This window comes from Heloderma suspectum, chromosome 6 (genome assembly GCF_057233095.1).
Source record: "Heloderma suspectum isolate Gila_16-S chromosome 6, 16-S_ref, whole genome shotgun sequence".
NCBI classification, from domain to species: Eukaryota; Metazoa; Chordata; class Lepidosauria; order Squamata; family Helodermatidae; genus Heloderma; species Heloderma suspectum.
Window position 1 is genome coordinate 89,837,190 of NC_139463.1, and position 19,480 is coordinate 89,856,669.

The 19,480-nt window shown below is 44.9% G+C and overlaps 1 protein-coding gene across 1 annotated transcript; it reads right to left on the bottom strand.

Moving 5' to 3' along the window:
- Nucleotides 1-15,574: 15,574 nt before the first annotated feature.
- LOC146341777 (vomeronasal type-2 receptor 26-like) lies at nucleotides 15,575-17,947 on the bottom strand. Its single transcript, XM_084807669.1, has 2 exons — nucleotides 17,830-17,947; nucleotides 15,575-16,521 (listed from the first exon to the last, which is right to left on the bottom strand). Exon 2 carries the CDS (start codon nucleotides 16,517-16,519, stop codon nucleotides 15,575-15,577), a length of 945 nt encoding a protein of 314 aa, XP_084663795.1. The 5' UTR covers nucleotides 16,520-16,521; nucleotides 17,830-17,947.
- Between the last annotated feature and the right edge of the window lie 1,533 nt (nucleotides 17,948-19,480).

The following is a 19,480-nucleotide window of genomic DNA, read 5'->3' on the forward strand; positions in this document are numbered from 1 at the left end:
CTCCTTCACTGCAGACTTTTCAGAAGGCCTTGAAAACATTTTATTTTACCTTGGCCTTCTCTTGATATGACTGTTATTGTTGCTGTTACCGCTGTTAACATTATTGCTGGTTTTATTGTTGGCTTTTATTATTGTTTCTTTTGTTTTTTATGTTTGTATCACTTTCAGTATTTTAAGTGTTTAAATATATTTTACTGCTGTAAGCCACCTTGGGAGGGCTTCTGCCCTGAAAGGCAGCAAATAAATATTTTAAATAAAAGCAAATAAATAAAATAAAGGAAAATTAGCATTGGTTGCTCTTCTGAATTATGCATAGCAGCAGTGTTGTATATTGCATATATATATATATGATCTCTTATGCTCCTGGAATGCTGCCTGTAACAATATGGTCCCTGGCATAATCAACCCAAAGGAAGTCACAGTTGTTTTGTTTTGATCCACTTGCATGATGGAGAATCCATGTGAAAGAAAAGGAAAGAACCTGACACGTCCCCCCACCCCCTTGTGCGGTACTAATCTGTGATGTCAGTATCTTTGAAATAGCTGCCTTTCTGCTGTCTTGGAATGTATTTTGACCCCTGAGTAACCTGGAAACATAATCTGGTTGTCTAATCATAGGTTTTTGAGGTCCACAGAGTATTTGGATATGGTTCTAACTAGGGATGTACGAGAACTGTTTGAAGCCCCAAACATGATCATGAGCACATGTCTGCTGGAAATGCTCACAAATTGCCAGACTTGTGCTCATGTTCAATTTGCACAACTTTCCCAGTTTGACTTTGTGCAAATTTCCTGATTTGCACAAAATTCCCACTGCAGACTGAAAGCCCTACTTTAGTCTATGTGGAAAGTTGCACAAACTTGGAAAGTTGTACAAACTTGAGGAAAGTGGTGCAAATTTCATGTTCAATCACTGCTAATTTGGGGCAAGTTTCCTGTTCCCACAGAGCCAATAGCAATTGCAAATGCAAATAGGGGCTGGACACTAGATGAGTGACAAGTAAGGATGGACGAAAGTCTCTTACCTGGTCCCGCAGCTGTGTTCAGTGGGGGGGGGAGGCGCTCCATTTCTCCCCCTGAAATTCTTGGTGGGAGGGAGGCGCCCCGCCCCTCCCGGCTGAAATTCAGGCCAGGGGGGAGCGCTCCATCTCCCCGGCTGCAAAATAAAAAAGTAAATTGAAAAAAAAAACGTGATAGGCTACGTAACGATTTACATAGCCTATCACGGCTAGATTTTCAAAGTCAGCCATGATAGGCTATGTAAATCTTTACGTAGCCTATCACAGCTGACTTTGGAAAAAAAAAAAAGAACGTATGCAAGTGGCGGCGCCCATGGGCGCCGCCATTTGCGTTCCTTATTCGGGCACGGGTAGTCTACGTAAAGATTTACGTAGACTACCTGTGCCCAAATAAGGAACACAAATGGCGGTGCCCATGGGCGCCGCCATTTGTCTATGCGCTTTTTTTTTTTTTTCAAAGTCAGCCGTGATAGGCTACGTAAAGATTTATGTAGCCTATCACGGCTGAGTTGAAAATCTAGCCATGATATGCTACGTAAATCGTTACGTAGCCTATCACGTTTTTTTTTTTTTTACTTTATGGGGAAATGGCAGCGGCGGCAGCCAGTCGGGAGACTGGCCGCCACCCCCACCACCGCCAAAACGCTGCCGAAACGCCGCCGGGACCCACCGCCGAGAGGGACATTCGACAGAGGTAAGTCCCATCCCGGGGGGGGCGGGGGGAGGAGAATTTCACCACCAATTTCGGGGGGCCGAATGCATTGGCATTCAGCCTCCCGGAGAGTCATGGAGAAATTCTCCGCCATCCCTAGTGACAAGATGACATTCAGAGACTCCTACTGATCTCGAACATTGCTCATTTGCCTATCTGTAGTTCTAACAACACTGGGGCAAAGAATACTGAGTTATCAGAGACTGGTAGACATAATTTTTCAGAATGACAACATGGCTGATCATTTTGGTTATGATACAAAAAAGCAATGTACAAAAGGATTGTAACTATGCTTATTGGGTTATTACAATGTACTATTGTAATATAACTTTTTATTGATTTGGATATATAGCTTGAATACAAAGGTATACACCACATTCTCAAGTTTGTTTGTTTTTCTGTTTGTCAACAGTCAGTAATATATTTTATACTACATATATTATCTATTTTAAAATAAAAATATAAAGAAAAGCAAGAAAAAATAAAAGATGAGAGTAAACCAATATAAATATAATCATTTATCTTCTGGATTAGCCTGGATCATGTAGACTAAACACAAACAGTTAACAAAGCTTGTTTAAAGATTCCAGTTCATGGAATTGTAACAGAATTCTCACACATTTTTATGTTAAGCCATGCCTCTGCCATTTCATCATTTAGAAACTTCTTCATCTGACCCACATTCTCAAGTTTTAATGCATGCAATGTCATTATAGCTATGACAGGCTGAATTTAAATAGAATCAAGTTATCATGCTGATACGTTTGTTTAACTGCTTTCCCTAACACCTCACTTTTCACCACATTTGCAGGATTCAGAACAGTCAACAATTTTCCTGCATTTACATCAGGCATGTTTTATTTTTGAAAGTAAATCCCATCAGTATCTCAGTATTAGGCTTTCTTTCTTTTTTAACGGAAGAAAATGCCTAGCAGGTTCCTTCACCCACCTGAGATCTTTCCGTGCAAGTAGGTTAACAATTGTTACTTAACAAAGTTAGTTACTGTAATGAAACTAATGAACACATTTTAAGGTATCTGTTATGCATGGAAAAGGAAATAGGTTGATGGTTGTAGGACTTTTATCAAGTAAGCCTTTGCTCTGTTGGTACATTCCTCATAGAAGACAGGTGGGCAACCTCTGTCCCTCCTGATGTTTTAGCCTTCAACTCCCATCAGCCCTAGCAAGCATAGCCAATGTTGAGGGATGGGACCTGTAGCATAAACATATGGAACGCCACAAGCTATCTTCAACAAACCTGGCAAGGGATTTCTCTGGGGATGTTTTTCCTGCAGTCAATTTGATCAAAATCAATGTCTGTGGTGGAACTGACTTAAATAAATTAGTTCTGACATTTCTTCAATCATCCTGTTGAAGAGTACATATCTAAAGCCATGTGGAAATGGTAGATATTAAGTCCTTTGAACATTTAAGAAAAGGGTATTATTACACTTTACCCATTTTTCCCTATGTGGTGAATTTCTAGGTAGTGCTAGATGTTCTTGGTTTCCTATGGATCAGAGAGCACTGGAGACTTATGGCATTATATCTATCTGGCTGTCTATCTGTATTTACAAATACACAGCTGGTTGTGACATAAGTGGAGGCAAAGATGAAGTTCTTGAAAGTTAACATTCTGAGAGTGTTGGACTGGGAGTCGGGAGATCTGGGTTCTAGTCCCCACTTGGCCACGGAAGCTCACTGGGTGACTTTGGGCCAGTCATAGACTCTCAGCCCAACAACAGGCTTATTGTTGTGAGAATAAAATGGAGAGGAGGAGAATAATGTAAGGTGCCTTGGGTTCATTGCAAGAGGAAAACAGGCAGAATATAAATGCAATAAATAATAATAATAAAAAATTAATATTAAAAATGGTGGAGAGTAAATCCATAGGGGAAAGAGAATGCTGGGCTCACAAGAAAGCTCTAGAAGACCAGTAGGATGAGAAGCACCCCTGCCTGCCAACAAAGGAGGAGCTGGCAAAAGAGCATTGGGCTGGATCTATTGTTGGGGGAGAGTAGGATTGGACTCCAGTCCTCACTCCCTGTTTTGGTAAGGGACCTGGCATCAAGACTAGCATGGATGCTGAAAGCAGGCCATGTCCAGGGTGGTGAAGAGGGTTTCACAGTAGTCATCTGCGCTGGGGAGTGTCCCTGGCTAGGGATGTACGAAACACCTACCTGGCTCCATGCCGGGTAATCCGCAGTGGAGGGGAGGCAATCCAGACCTCCCCCCCCTGGAATCCTGCCCAGCCGGCTCTGCTCCGTGGCCAAGCCGCGGAGCGGCCAGCCGGCTCCGGCCACCCGCAACCGGACATACAGCTGCTGGACAGCCCTGCAGGGATGCAAATGGCGGCTGTCGTAGCCACCGCCATTTGTGTCCTTGTATTAAGCCATGATAGGCTAGGTAAATATTTCATCTTCATAGCCGTGATAGGCTACATAAATACTTACGTAGCATATCACGGCTAACGCAGGGATTTAACGCCAATTGTGTCCCTGTGGAGGCTGTGAAAGGCTACCTAAGTATTTACGTAGCCTATCATGGCAGGGGGGGGGAAACCCAGCGTACGCAAATGGCGGCGGCTACCACCATTTGCGTATGCTGGGTTCCCCCCCCCCCCGCCATGATAGGCTACGTAAATACTTACGTAGTCTATCACGGCCTCCGCAGGGATGCAAATGGCGTTAAATCTAGGGATGTACGAAAGGGACTTACCTTGTCCCACAACTTTTTTCGCGGTGGGTGGGAGGTGCTTCGCTTCTCCCCCCGAAGTTCATGCGAGGGGGGGGGTGTCTTCCCGCCTCGCCCGGCCGAAATTCAGGCCGGGGGGGAGGCTTCCCGCCTCGCCCGGCCGAAATTCAGGCTGGGGAGAAGCGCCCCGTCTCCCCGGCGGCGAACTTCAAAAGAAAAGTAAAAAAAAAAAGCCCCGTGATAGGCTACGTAATGATTAACATAGCCTATCATGGCTAGATCTGCAAAGTCAGCCATGATAGGCTACGTTAATCGTCATGTAGCCTATCACGGGTGACTTTTAAAAAAAAAAAGCGCTTACGCAAATGGCGGCCCCCATAGGGAGCCGCCATTCGCGTTCCTTATTCGGTCCCTGTAGTCTATGTAAAGATTTACGTAGACTACGGCGAAAATAAGGGCAACGCTATTTGCGTAGCCCTTATTTTCGCCGTAGTCTACATAAACCTTTACGTAGAATACAGGGACCGAATAAGGAACGTGAATGGCGGCTCCCTATGGGGGCCGTCATTTGCGTACGCACTTTTTTTTTTTTTTCAAAGGCCCCTCGAAGTTTTGGGGAGAAATTCTCCCCCATCCCTAGTTAAATCCCTGCATTAGCCGTGATAGGCTACGTAAGTATTTATGTAGCCTATCACGTCTATGAAGACGAAGCAAATGGCGGCCGCAGGACGGCCGCCATTCGCAAAGCAGCGCGGATGGGAGCAGGTAAGTGCTCCATTTTGTGCACCTTTTGTGGGTTGGAGGTAGCGGGGACTTTGTTCCATGCGCCATTCGTGGGTTGGGGGGCGGGAGCTTTGTTCTGCGACAGATTTCGGGGGGCCGAATGCACTGGCATTCAGCCTCACCGAGATCCGTCGTGGAATTCTCTGACATCCCTACCCCTGGCCCTGCCCTCCACTAGCAGCACTGCTGGCACACAGAATAGGAATGGGGAATCAGAGTGCAGGGAGGCTGACTGATGACAGGATCCATGCCCCATGCTGCTGCCAAGCCTCTTGAAGCCAAAACCAATAAACTTGTGGCCAATTTATTATCCCAGGTAAGTTTGGGTGTCTTGTTTGGTCACTTCCCTTCTCTACCCAGACCCAACGAAGCACTGCCCATACAAATTGTGCATGTTCTAGAAGACAGGCATTCATGAAAAGAAACTTCTTAACATTGGCAATAGCCAGCCTTTAGCCAAGAGGGGTGGGGACTGAAATCAGTCCTCATGCACACGAACTCCTGAAAACCATGGTGTATCTGTTTAGCCAACACAAGCAAGTATTAAAACAAACACCTTACTTTGGGGAAAATACTGTGGTAGCACAACTGCAATTTAGACACCTGGAAAGCAAACCTTTTAAGCCATTAATGAAAACTTGGATTGTGAGGTGATTAGCTGAGTTCTCAGGGAGACAGGCTCCAGGCCTTAAGTTAAAAGCGGCCATAGACATGTGCTGATTGTTCAGCTGGCAGTAGGAAGGATTTATGGGGTTATAAGGAAGGGAGTAGGTAAATAGGAGTTCCTAACACTCTTGAGAAGGAAAAAGAAAGTGCCGCAGGTGAACATAGACAGCAGGGGAAGAGAAAGGGGGGGAGGAGGATTTATCCTAATGGAAGGTAGGATGATCAGGCCAGTCTCTGGTGCACAATCACCATAGCTAGAAGGAGGGGAGAAGGGTCTATCCTGCATACACACATAATTCACTCTACTTTTCCAGTGCTCTTCGTGCTTGTCGCCTGTCTCTTCGTGGGTGGGTCACCTCTTCACTGTGAATATTGATTGCCTCTTCAGGCAACTGGAAATGATTATGTGGAGATAAGCAGGAGGTGCAACGGGGGTCCCAGGCACAATCCTATCTACCAGTCATCTAGGGAAGGATATACAAAAAAGGGTTGGGGACAACCACATTAGTTTGAAAATCGAACCAATTAGCACATACCACAGAAAGAGGGATGGAGGCTAGATTTAAGAAAGTCCAAGATGCCAAGAAAGTCCAACACAGTCACATTTGGATTCAAAAGAGGAAACTTCTCTAAAATGCAGGAACTGGTAAAAAGGAAGTTGAAACGGGGAGTCAAGAGGGTTAAATCCCTTCAAAATGCTTAGAGGTTACTCAAAACCACAATAATAGAAACTCAGATAGGATATAGGTTAGGACACATAACACCAAGTCCAAGAAGTCAACAGAATGGGTAAGGACGCTCTTTAAGAAAATAAAGCTTCCATCAGAAAATGGAAGTCTTGCCCAAACAAGAACAGAAGGTAGCACAAACTTGTGCAAAGAAGATGAAAAAAGAATTTGGAAGAGCATATTGTGAACAACATCAAGGCCAACAATAAATATTTATTTAAGAAGCCTATCAGACCACTGGATGACAATGGAGTTATAGGAGTACAAAAGGAGGATAAGGAGAATGTAGGGAAGCTAAATGAATTCTTTTCATTTGTATTCACTGTAGAAAATATAGGACAGTTACCTGTGCCTGAATGAGGTTTTCAGGAAGGGAGTATGAGGAATGGAGGCAAATACTGGTGAAAAAAGATGAAGTAATCTAATCAACCTCATGCAGAAACTGGTTGTTAATAAATTCCTTGTCCCAGATTACATCCATCCTAGAGTTTTTAAAGAATACAAACATGAAACGGCTGATCTTCAAAAAGACATGTAAAATATATTCCTAAGATTGGCCTCTGTAACAGAGGACTGGAGAATGGCCAGTGTAATGCCAATGCTAAAAAAAAAAAAAGTAACACTAAAAAGAGATCCAGGGGGGATCTGGGAAATTACAGGTGGGTTAACTTAACATCTATAGCAGGCAAATTGGATGAAAGCATTATAAATGACAAAATAAGTAAGGATATAGAAGGACAAGCCCTGCTGAAAAAAAGAGTCAACATGGCTTCCACAAAGGTCAGTACTGTCCCACCTACCTTTTAGACTTCTTTTAGTGTATCAGTAAACATGTGGATGGGGGTGATCCAATAGACATTCCAAAAGGCTTTTGACAAAATCCCTCATCAATTATTTGTGAGCAAATTTAGCAAACTTGGCTCTTATGGATCAGTAACTGATTTAAACACAGAAAGCAGAGAGAAGGAATAAATGGTAACTTCTCCCAGTAGGGGAATGCAAACAGTGTGGTCTCACAGGGATCTGTATTGGGTCCAATTCTTTTCAACTTGTTCATCAATGATCTGGAATTAGGAGTGAGCAGTGCAATGGCCAAGTCTACTGATGATACCAAATTATTTTGGGTGGTTAAAAGAAAAAGAAAAAGGACTGCACGCAGTTCCAAAATGATCTTTCCAAACAGGGAGAATAACCATCACAATGGCAAATGTGGTTCCATATAAGCAAGTGTAACGTGATGCAAAAAATATCCCAACTTTGCAAATATGCTGATGAGATTTCAGCTGGTGGTTACTGACCAAGAAAGAGGTCTTGGGGTTGTGGTGGACAGTTTGATGAAAATGTCACCCCAGTGTGCAGTTGTAATACATAAGTCACATACCATGTTAGTCATAATTAGGAAAGGAATTTTAAAAATAGAGTCTCATATTCCCCTTATTACAAACTGATGGTGTGTCTGCACCTCGAATACTGTGTGCAGACCAGATGAGCGCATCTAAAAAATGGACATTGTAGAGTTGGAAAACAATGCAGAAAGGAGCTCTGATCAATGGCCTGGAGCTCCTCCCCTATGAGGAAAGGTTACAACAACTTCGACTGTATAACTTAAAGAGAAGGCAAGTGAGGGGAGAAATGATAGAGGTGTAGAGAATGTGATAAGAGGAGAGAGAGAGAGAGAGAGAGAGAGATGGTGTAGAGAAAGTGTTAAGAGGAGACATTTTCCCCCCGTTTCATAGTTCTAGAATACCTCCCATGGGTGGTGGGATTTTCATGACAGATAAAAGGAAGTACTTGTTCACATAGTGTATAGTTAAACTATGGAATTTTCTACCAGAAGATGTAGTGATGGGCATAAATTTGGATGGCTTTCAAAGGGGATTAGACAAATTCATGCAGGATAAGTCTATAAAATGGGCACTAGTCCTGATTGCTATGTGCTGTCTCCAGTATCAGAGGCAGTATGTTCACCAGTTCCAGGGGAACATGGTTGGAGGGTGCTGTCACACTCATGTCCTGCTTATGGGTTTTTCATGGGAAGCTAGTTGGCCATTGTGTGAAGAGAATAAAGGGCTACCTGTACCTTCATTTGATCCAGCACAACACTTCTTATGTTCTTTAATTTAGAAAGGCCTCCAAACATTGATGGGGATTGAACTATACCATTCCCTGTGCCAGGAAGCCCCTTCCTGTAGCTAATGAATGCATTTAAATGTTGCAGACCCTATATTCTAACCCAGTAGCCTGCTAACGATTGCTATATACTACCTCCAGATTCAGATGCAGTATTGGTCTGCATCCATGTTATGCGGAAATAGCAGCATGAGTGGGGTTATTGTCTTCATCTTCTTATCATTATTATCAACCCTATGCAGATAATAAATGGAGAAGAACTGGCTTTCACAAGCACAGCCAGTAAATTTATGCTGAGTGAAGCAAGAAGCCCACAGCTCATAGTTTTCCTTGCAGGTGTTAGAAGGAAGGCTTCCATAAGGTCATGGATTCAGAGAAAAAACTGCAGATACTGAGAACATACATAAACCTAGGGATGTCAGAGAATTTCTCCACGAATCTCCAGGAGGCCAAATGCTAACGCATTCGGCCCCCTGAAATTGGTGGAGAAACGGTCCGCCCCCCCGCCCCCCCCGGGATGGGACTTACCTTCGGCGAATGTCCCTCGTGGCGACGGCTCCCGGCGGCAGTTTAGGAGCCGCGGCCGAACTATATATACTATATATATACTACCTCCAAATATACTACCTCCAAATATATATATACTACCCCCAAATATATTACATTATACCTCCAAATATAATATATACTACCTCCAAATATATGGAGGTAGTATATATTTGCATACGTGCTTTTTTTTTATTTTCAAAGTCAGCCGTGATAGGTTACGTAAAGAATCACGTAGCCTATCACAGCTGACTGCAGGCCAGGGACACAAACGGTGGCAGCTACGGCAGCCACCATTTGCATCCCGGCAGGAGAAGAAAAGAACTTTTGTGGCCGGAGAGGTGGGGCGCTTCCCCCCGGCCAGAATTTTGGCGGGGAAGGATAGGGCGCCTCCCCCCCGGCCAGAATTTCGGTGGGGAGGGATGGTGCGCCTCCCCCTGCCCAGAATTTTGGGGGGCGGGACGGAGCGCCTCCCCCCCACCACGAAGCAAGCTGCGGGACCAGGTAAGTGATGAAAGTCCCTTACCTGTCCTCGAAGCTTGTTCGCGGTGGGGGGGAGGAGCTTCGCTGCTCCCCCCATGAAGTTCAGGCTGGGGGAGGAGGCTTCCCACCTCGCCCGGCCGAAATTCAGGCCGGGGGGGAGGCTTCCCGCCTCGCCCGGCCGAAATTCAGGCCAGGGAGGAGGCGCCTCGCCTCGCCCGGCCACGAACTAAAAAGTTAAAAACAAACAAACGCCCCCATGATAGGCTATGTGACGATTAACGTAGCCTATCACGGCTAGTTCTGCAAAGTCAGATGGCCCCCTATGGGGGCCGCCATTATCCGTACGCGCTTTTTTTTAAAAAAAAGTCACCCGTGATAGGCTACGTGACGATTTACGTAGCCTATCACGGCTGACTTTGCAAATCTAGCCGTGATAGGCTACGTTAATCATCACGTAGCCTATCACAGGGCGTTTTTGTTTTTTTTCTTGTATTGGAATGGCGGCGGCGGCAGCCGGTCGAAAGACCGGCTGCCGCTCCCACCCCGGACGAAGACCCGACGAACCGCCGGCCGGACCCGCCGCCAGGAGGGACATTCGGCAAAGGTAAGTCCCGTCCCGGGTGGGGGGGTGGGGGGTGAGGAGAATTTCTCCCCGAAACATGTTCGGGGGGCCGAACACGTTGGCGCTCGGCCCCCCGAAGTTTCCGGAAGAAATTCTCCGCCAACCCTATATCAGATAAGAATTTGCTAGAAAGCCAGAATAATGAAAAGAAAAACCTCTGGCACTAAAAAACATAGATGGAAGAGCACAATATCATATTTGTAAAACAATAAAGATGAAAGGAAAAATTTAAAACAAAGCACTAGGGATGGCGGAGAATTTCTCCCCGAAACTTTGGGGGGCCGAACGCCAACGTGTTTGGCTCCCAGAAAAAGTTTTGGGGAGAAATCCTCCGAACCCCCCCGCCCCCCGCACACCCCCCCAGGACAGGACCTACCTTCGCCGAATGTCCCTCCCGGGGGCGGGTCCAGCCGGCGGTTCGGCGGGTGTTCGAGCGGGGCGGGAGTGGCAGCCGGTCTTTCGACCGGCTGCCGCAGCCGCCATTGCAATAAAAGAAAAGAAAAAATGCCCCCTGATAGGCTACGTGATGATTAACGTAGCCTATCACGGCTAGATTTAAAGTTAGCCGTGATAGGCTACGTCAATCATCACGTAGCCTATCACGGGTGACTTTAAAAAAAAAAAAAAAAGCACGTACAGATAATGGCGGCCCCCATAGGGAGCCGCCATTCGCGTTCCTTATTTGGTCGCTGTAGTCTACGTAAAGATTTACGTAGACTACAGCGACCAAATAAGGAACGCGAATGGCAGCTCCCTATGGGGGCTGCCATTAGCGTACGCGCTTTTTTTTTTTTTTTTTAAGTCACCCGTGATAGGCTACGTGACGATTGACGTAGCCTATTACGGCTGACTTTGCAAATCTAGCCGTGATAGGCTACATTAATCGTCACGTAGCCTATCAGGGGGCGTTTTTTTAAAAAAAAAACTTTTGCGTTCACGGCCGGGCGAGGCGGGAAGCCTCCCCCCTGGCCTGAATTTCGGCCGGGGCGAGGCGGGAAGCCTCCCCCCAGCCTGAATTTTGCGGGGGGAGCAGCGAAGCGCCTCCCCCCCACCGCGAACAAGCTTCGGCGAAAGGTAAGGGACTTTCGTCCACCCCTACAAAGCACTGGCATTCATGGAATGACGGAGAAAAATGCTCAATAAAATACTACAAGGGCACAATCCTATCAGGAGAGTTGGCCACCTCTGGTCTCTGAGGCGGATGACTGTCCAATACAGGGTGGGAGAAGCACAGAGGGGATCCTCTCCTTCATGCTCCATCCATTGTGCATTTGTGGCTAGACAGCTGATTTTGGCTGTCTAGCTGAGGACGTTGGAGCAGGAGTGGGGAGGAGGCCGGATGGCGCATAGGAAGCATTGCAATGATCCTTCCGCAGTCTCCTCCCCTCCTGCTCCCAGGAACGCCCCCTTTTTGCCTGCTCCACACTGCAGTTATGAGCACAGAGATGGGGAAGAACCATGCTGCCTACGATGCAGCAGGGGTGGGGAGCAAATTTCCCAGAAACGGAAAAATTGTATGGCTGTCTAGACACTGTCTAGCGGCCATAGGATTGCTGACTAAAATTATTGAACAGAATAAATGTCACAACTAAGGCTACAATCCTATAACCATATAACTTGAAAATCAGCCCCATTGGTCTCAAATGACATACTTATGGGTAGGCATGAACAGGCTTGCACAGTACATAACTGGAAATTCCCAAAGCAACCAACTAAACAGCAGTGAGTTGATAAAAACTGGGAGACTATGAATATGCATAAATTTAGCCAGCAAATGCAGCAAGCAAGGAATCCTAACTTTTAGATAGATATTATGTCACCATAGTTTCCATTTATTTCCTGTGTGGAAGCCCTTCATAGGTCAGATCAACTTCCAACCAAGTATAGTTGCCTATACTTTTTCTGACTAATTCACACAGACATCCACAATATCAAACACACATACCTTGTATATGCTATATAACTTTTGGGTTCATTCTTTCATTATATAGTGATGTTCTCCTTATGCTGGTTTACTGAAACTGCTCCAGAAGCATATATCACTGATAAAGAATTATAATTAGTGAGCTCTCTTATTTCTTTCGTGATCTTCTTATATTGTTATGTATGTTCTTTGTTTTTGTTTCTCTTTATTCCTTTAACTATTTTCGTTTAATAAAATAAAATTTTCTGTTAGGTCTTCATTTCTTCACAATGAACAACCAAAATTACTGAACATCTAAGTGGTCTTTCTACATTTTTTTTTCTTATTGAGTATAATCTGTTTTCTTTTTTTAAGCTTTCTGTTGCTCAGTTCTCTTTTCCCAGTTATTACAGTATAAGCAAAAGGATGCTACAGGGGTAGAGGAGAAGTCCTTACAAGAGTTCCTTCATGAACATTGGAGATGGTTTTTTACTGAAAGTTGCAGAGTGGTACAGGAAACTGAATGTAGCAGCAATCTCTCCAATGATAAGGTCTCTCCGTTGATAAAACTCAGGCCAGGTAGCGATGTGGTCACTTACTCTGCATGTACTGGAAGGAGTCTTCATACTGCGATGAAGAGAAGAATCTGACATGCACACAAACTGAGGCAGCAGCCCAAGCAACAATACCAAGCGAACTACCATGTGGAGGACAGAAGTCCCCATTTAGAGAAACAATCCCCTGTTTCCCTCAAGAGCATTTGGTGTCTCAGAATCATTTGTTTATAACCTGCTTTGAATAGGAACTGACCCTATTGAAAAAAAAAAAAATTGATATAAGCAGATGTCTACACCAATTCCCCCATTATTAAATTTCTGAATGTGAGGGGGGCTTGCTACAACTTCATGCACGACTGTATCTCTGATGCACCAAACAACACTGAGAAGTGGAAACATTCTTTGGAACCAATAGCCGAGGATATCTCAAGCTACTAGTCATATTTCATCTCTGTAGAAATCCCAGTAAATCCAGCAGTGCAGACATCCCTGAAAATGGTCAGCCCTCTGTGCAACAGAGCTTCTGGCCCATTGCTGCAGCTCTGAGTATTATGGATGGCTTTTATCAGATACTGCAGTGTTATTGTTAGTCCTTCTAGATATTCCTTGGGGCTTATGAGGAGGACAGTTAATCAGAGGCATGCTGATAATGACAGAGGGAAGAATGCTGTTCCCGTGTGCCACCATTAATGCAGCACTAAAAACAGCCAAACAATGAAGAAGCAGGTGGTATGTATGATTTTCCAAGGGGAATATCACATGGCTTCCTCCTCAGATTAGTTTGACATGAAGAACACATAGAAAATGGCTCATATCATTGAGTTTAGCCGCAAGCTGGACCACAGATTCACAAGTTGTGGAGTTGCAGATAGTTAGAAAGAGATTAAAGGGGGAAAAAAGAGGAAAGGTTCCTCCTGTGCAAGCACCGGGTCATTACTGACCCCTAGAGGGACACTGCTTGCACTGGCATTTTCATGGCAGACTAAAGCAGGCTGGTTTGCCATTGCCTTCCCCAAGAAAGAGATTAAACAGCTCTTTAAAGTACAGTTACTGGCCTGTGAGGAAGAGAGCCAGATCATGGATTTCCTTTGCCTCAGCAGCCTGGCCTGGATGTCTTGCTGCAAAATTGTCTCCAAGCTCTCATCTAAGTCCTAAGCTGACTATTGTGGGCAGTTCTGCCCTCTCAATGCATGTGATACCTATGCAGCAGCCCAGGTCACTGCCAGGTGTACAGCACTCAGTTTCACCTGGAGATGAGGTCTTCTTCTTTGATCTTAGGGATGTATGAAAGTCACTTACCTTTTCGAAGGGAGACATTCATGGGGGGGGGAGGCGCTCCATCCCTCCCCCCGAAATTCTGGCCAGGGGGGGAGGTGCTCTGTCCCTCCCCCCCCAAATTCTGGCTGGCCGGCTCTGCTCTGCAGAGATTCTGCAGAGCCGCCGGCTGGCTCCGCCAGCGACCAGACATCCGGGCGCTAGCTAGCAGGGACGCAAACGGCGGCAGCCGTAGCCACCGCCCTTTGCATCCCTGCAGTCAGCCATGATAGGCTACGTAAATGTTTACATAGCCTATCACGGCTGATTTAAAAGAAAAAAAATACGCGTACGCAAATGGCGGCGGCCATGGGCGCCGCCATTTGCGTTCCTTATTTTGGCACGTCTTAGTCTATGTAAACATTTACGTAGACTAAGATGGCAAAAATAAGGGGAATGCAAATAGCGTAGCATCTACGCTATTTGCATTCCCCTTATTTTTGCCATCTTAGTCTACGTAAATGTTTACGTAGACTAGGATGTGCAAAAATAAGGAACGCAAATGGTGGTGCCCATGGGCGCCGCCATTTGCGTATGCATGGTTTTTTTCCCTTTTAAATCAGTTGTGATAGGCTACATAAACATTTACGTAGCCTATCACAGTGTTTTTTAAAAATCTAGCTGTGATAGGCTACATAGATCTTTACACAGCCTATCACATTTTTTGTTTATTTGTTTGTTTCTTAACTGGAAATGGCCATGGCGGCCGGTCTTCCGACCGGCCGCCGCAGCCACCACCGCCACTCCACCACTGGAGCTGCCGCCGCCAGGAAGATCTGCCCAAGGTAAGTCCCGTCCCGGGGGGGGCGGGGGGGGCGGACCGTTCCGCCACCGATTTCAGGGGGCCGAATGCGCTGGCATTCGGCCTCCCCGAGATCCGTGGCGGAATTCTCTGACATCCCTACTTGATCTGTAACTTACCCTATAGACATTTCAGCTTCACTTCACCCACATTTTATTCCATCACTGGCCAACATGCTATAGGAAAAGGCAAGATTAGCTTGGCAGCCTTCTGTCTATATCTGTCTGTTACAGATATGCATGCACACATTACACATATGTCAACTGAACACATATACCCAGAATCTTATGACACTGAAGTCTTGGTGCAGAGAAAAGTGTGACACCTGAAAAACTAAAGAAGGAAATCAGAGACCATAGCCAAGGCCCTTGAAACCATTATTTGTGTATTAAGAAGAACTAAAGTGAATTTAAATCATACATCAGGAGAATTAGAATCATACGCTGGAAAGACAGTAAAATTAAGTTACAAGTTAAGAAGTATTTTTAACAAGTTAAAAATCAGACATACAGCTAGACACAAAGAAAGATACAAAGATATGGATCTACAATTGTTCATTTTACAATAAAATAGCTGTGTTAAGTTTCAGTTTTAAACATAATTTAGACTAATTATTCAGGAAGAAAAGACAGTTTCTAGCATTTTTTTGCTTTTGCTTTTTGTGCTTTTTGTGCTTATGATTTGCTCTCTGATGTTCAGGTGGGGCCTGAACACAATGATGTAGCATTTAGGAAAAAAGATGCAGCACAGTAAGCCAGCACTGGAACTTAGGATGGAAAAGATCTCAACAGCCACCAGGTATTTCCCTTTGGTGCTCAGATAGGCTGGAACAAAGGAGAGCCAAACGCCGCAAAAGACCAACATGCTGAATGTGATGAATCTGGCTTCATTGAAAATGTCTGGCAACTTCCTTGCTAGGAAAGCTACTGTGAAGCTGACAATGGCCAGAAAGCCCATATAGCCCAGGACACAGTAGAGCATGGTGGCAGAACCTTCATTGCATTCTGCTATAATTTCTCCATTCAGGGAATGCATGTCCATCTCTGGGAATGGAGGAAAGGTACCTAACCAAATCATGCAAAGCCCTGTTTGAATAAAGGAGCAGGAACTAACTACCAAATTTGCCACCCTTTTCCCCACCCATTTCCTCATTCTGGATCCTGGTTTGGTAGCCATAAAAGCAAGAACCACAGTGATGGTTTTTGCCAAAAGAGCAGAAAGAGCAACAGAGAAGATGATACCAAAGGCTGTTTGCCGGAGGAGGCAGGTCATCTTCTTTGGCTCTCCAATGAAGAGCAAGGAGCAGAGAAAACATAGAAAGAGGGAGATAAGCAGGATATAGGTGAGACTCCGGTTGTTGGCTCTTACTATGGGAGTGTCCTGGTGCTTGACAAATGTTCCAAATACCAAAGCTGTGGTCAGAGCAAAAGCAGCAGCAGACAAAGCCAAAGTCATCCCCAAAGGTTCCTCATACGAGAGGTAGTGGATAACCTTGGGAATGCATTGATTGTGTTCTAAATTTGAATAGTGGTCTCCTGAACATTCAATGCACGAATCCATATCTGGAAAGAAAAAATACTGCTTTTTTATATGACAGATAGAGAGATGATGCAATCTACGAAGATGATAGAGGCCTTAAACAACAGTGTTGCATTGTTCAAATATCCTATCCTTATCAGACAGCACTCCTGGCAATACATTAATCCATGTCTGGAAACCTCTATCTATCTATCTATCTATCTATCTATCTATCTATCTATCTCCAATCATGCCTTTGAAATGAGATAGAACATGGTACGTTGTTCTGTATCATGGTAATGCATGAATTGTGAGCCAAGACCTCTGTGATTAAGTCTCACCTGAGTACCACAAGCTCACCTGGAAGACTCTCTCTCTCTCTGAGAATTTCCAGGGGCACGGTCAGCATCACGCCACACCATGCCACTGTGTGACATAGGCAAGCAACGATTGCCCTCATTAAGGCGGGCACCTGTGCACCTGCCCACTGCTACTGCCAGTAGGGATGGACAGACTCACCTCTAATTGGTTTTGCTGGGCGCTTGCTGACCTGCCACCTACCCCTGATCGCCATGCTGTGCGAGCCACTAGAGCACCTGTCAAGTGTCTGGCAAGCACTGCGGGGCCAGCTGTCCTCTTAGTGAGCTGCCATTTCATGTAAAAATGGTGGCTCAGGGTTTTCCGGAGATATAATGTTATGTAAATGTTGACTGTAAAGTCGTCATGTACTCAGCATTGCAGGTGTAAATGGACCATTCACACCTGTAATGTTGTGTAACTGGCCCCTTTACAGGTGACATTTATGTAACATTACATATCTGGAAAGCCCCAAGCTGCACAGGTACTCAGTGAGCAGGGCCGGGGGGAGTCTGTTGGACTCCACCCCTTCTTGGACTCCTGAAACATCCCTAACTGCCAGTCACTCATGATGTCCTGCCCTACCAGCTCAGCTTACTTGATTCTGGTGACAGCAGCCACAGCATCCCTGTTTTTTCATGCAATATAGGCTACACAAATATATGAATGAAAAGCAGGGATGCAAATGGCATCCGGGACCCCATTTGCGGCCGTAAAGGTCTTAGTTTAAGGTAATTGCAGCCAAACTAAGACCTTTATGGCCGCAAATGGCATACTGGATGCCACTTGTGTCCGCAGTTATGGGCCTGAATGTGAAAGAGAGGTTTACATTCTTCGTTAAGAAGTCCTGTAGGTATAGGGTAATATTCAAGGGTCAGTAACATTTTCCTACTCCTTACAGACTAAAGGGCATGACAATGTGTATTACATCAGTTTTACTGGCTATGGTATGATATGTAGTATGTTTGGCATCTGTGAAGAACTATGACTCCTACCATTCTGATTAGAAATCTTCCCTTGAGGACATGGGGCACAGTCGTAACAACAAAATGGCTCCCCTTCCTTCTTTTTCCTGGTGTAACCAGGTCGGCAGTTGTCATTACACACAGAAATAGGCAGCACCTAATCAGAAATATCAGTGGAGAATGGTTAAGACTGAGAAAAATATACTTTGATAGTTGTGTTTCCCCTGTGGGCATAGAGAAACACAGAGTTCTAAATGGGATAGATTTCATTGACTGAATGATAATACTTGTATACTGCTTGATATAATGAAATCTCTAAGCAAATGGCACATGAAAGTATTAAAACATTGTCAAAATACAGTGTTGATAAACAATTACAATACAACAACTAAACTAACAGTAAATATGAACGTAATAATAAATTGCAAACCAGGAAAAGCTTATATAAACAACTACATTTCCAAGATACTTTTAGTACATGCCTCGTTTTTTTCTTCCCAAATTGCATAGGGAAATGCATTTTCAAAGATGTGCACCATCATTGAGAAGGCCTATTTTCAAGATGTAACAGAATCCAACATTCTGTTGGATGCAGAATAGCCAGCAAGATCTCTTCAGAAGGTCTTCATGGTTGGCAGGGTTCATAAATATGGAAGTCAGTTTGCTGGGTACCCTGCTCACAACCGATTTAGTGTTTTATATATCAACAAGTGAACCTTGAACATGGCTTGGTAGCTAATAAGCATCCAGGGAAGTTCTTTCAACACAAGTGTGTACATGGCTGGGTGCCACACTGAGCACCCTAGTTGCTGCATTCTGTACTAGCTGCAGCTTCTGAACCGGGTGAAGGGCAGCTCCACAAAAAGTGCATGACATGAATGTAATCATGAGGTTGCCAGGGCATGAACTACAGTGGCTAGGCTGTGCCTCTGCAGGGGTGGGTGTAATTTTGTGCACCAAAATTGGTAATGGGTGCTCTGAGCCACTAAAGATGGATCCGGTGCACCCCCAAATTACAGATCTCTATTTTCAGAGGGACAGCAAACCCCATCCAGAACAGATAAACAACCTGATTCCTTGACTTGATTGCACCCACCATCTTAAGTCATGATTCAGTTAGTTTGTCCTCACCCAGGCCATCACTTCATCCAGGCACTAGTCTTATACCACTTGTGCTCCAGATATCTTCCAACCTGTTTCATTGTCCAAAGCTTCTTGGTAAACCCGGGAGCCATTCAAACTTCACAGTGCCAATGAGGGTGTTCAGGAGGTATTGTGGCAATGGCCTGCGGCACCTAACCATTCCACAGTGAAACCTGACCAATAACAATATTACTGGCTCTGGCTACTAAAAACCTCCCCAGAGCATCCAGGAATCTATCAGATTCCATGAGTTTCTGGGGTAGACCATCTTAATAATGATTACTCTATACATGCAGGAAGGAAATGGCACCATGAGATGAAACATGAGGAGAAAGTAGTCCGACCATGACAACAGAGTGATTTCCAGGCCCATATATCCAGAACATCCACCTCATGCCACAGGGCCAAGGCCAAATGAAGGGTGTGTCCAGCCCTTTGCATTTGGCCAATGAAAAACTAAGACAACCCAGTGGTTGTCCTGGAGATCATAAAGTCCTGAGATGGTCCTGGTAAATCAGCCTCAGCGTAGATATTCAAG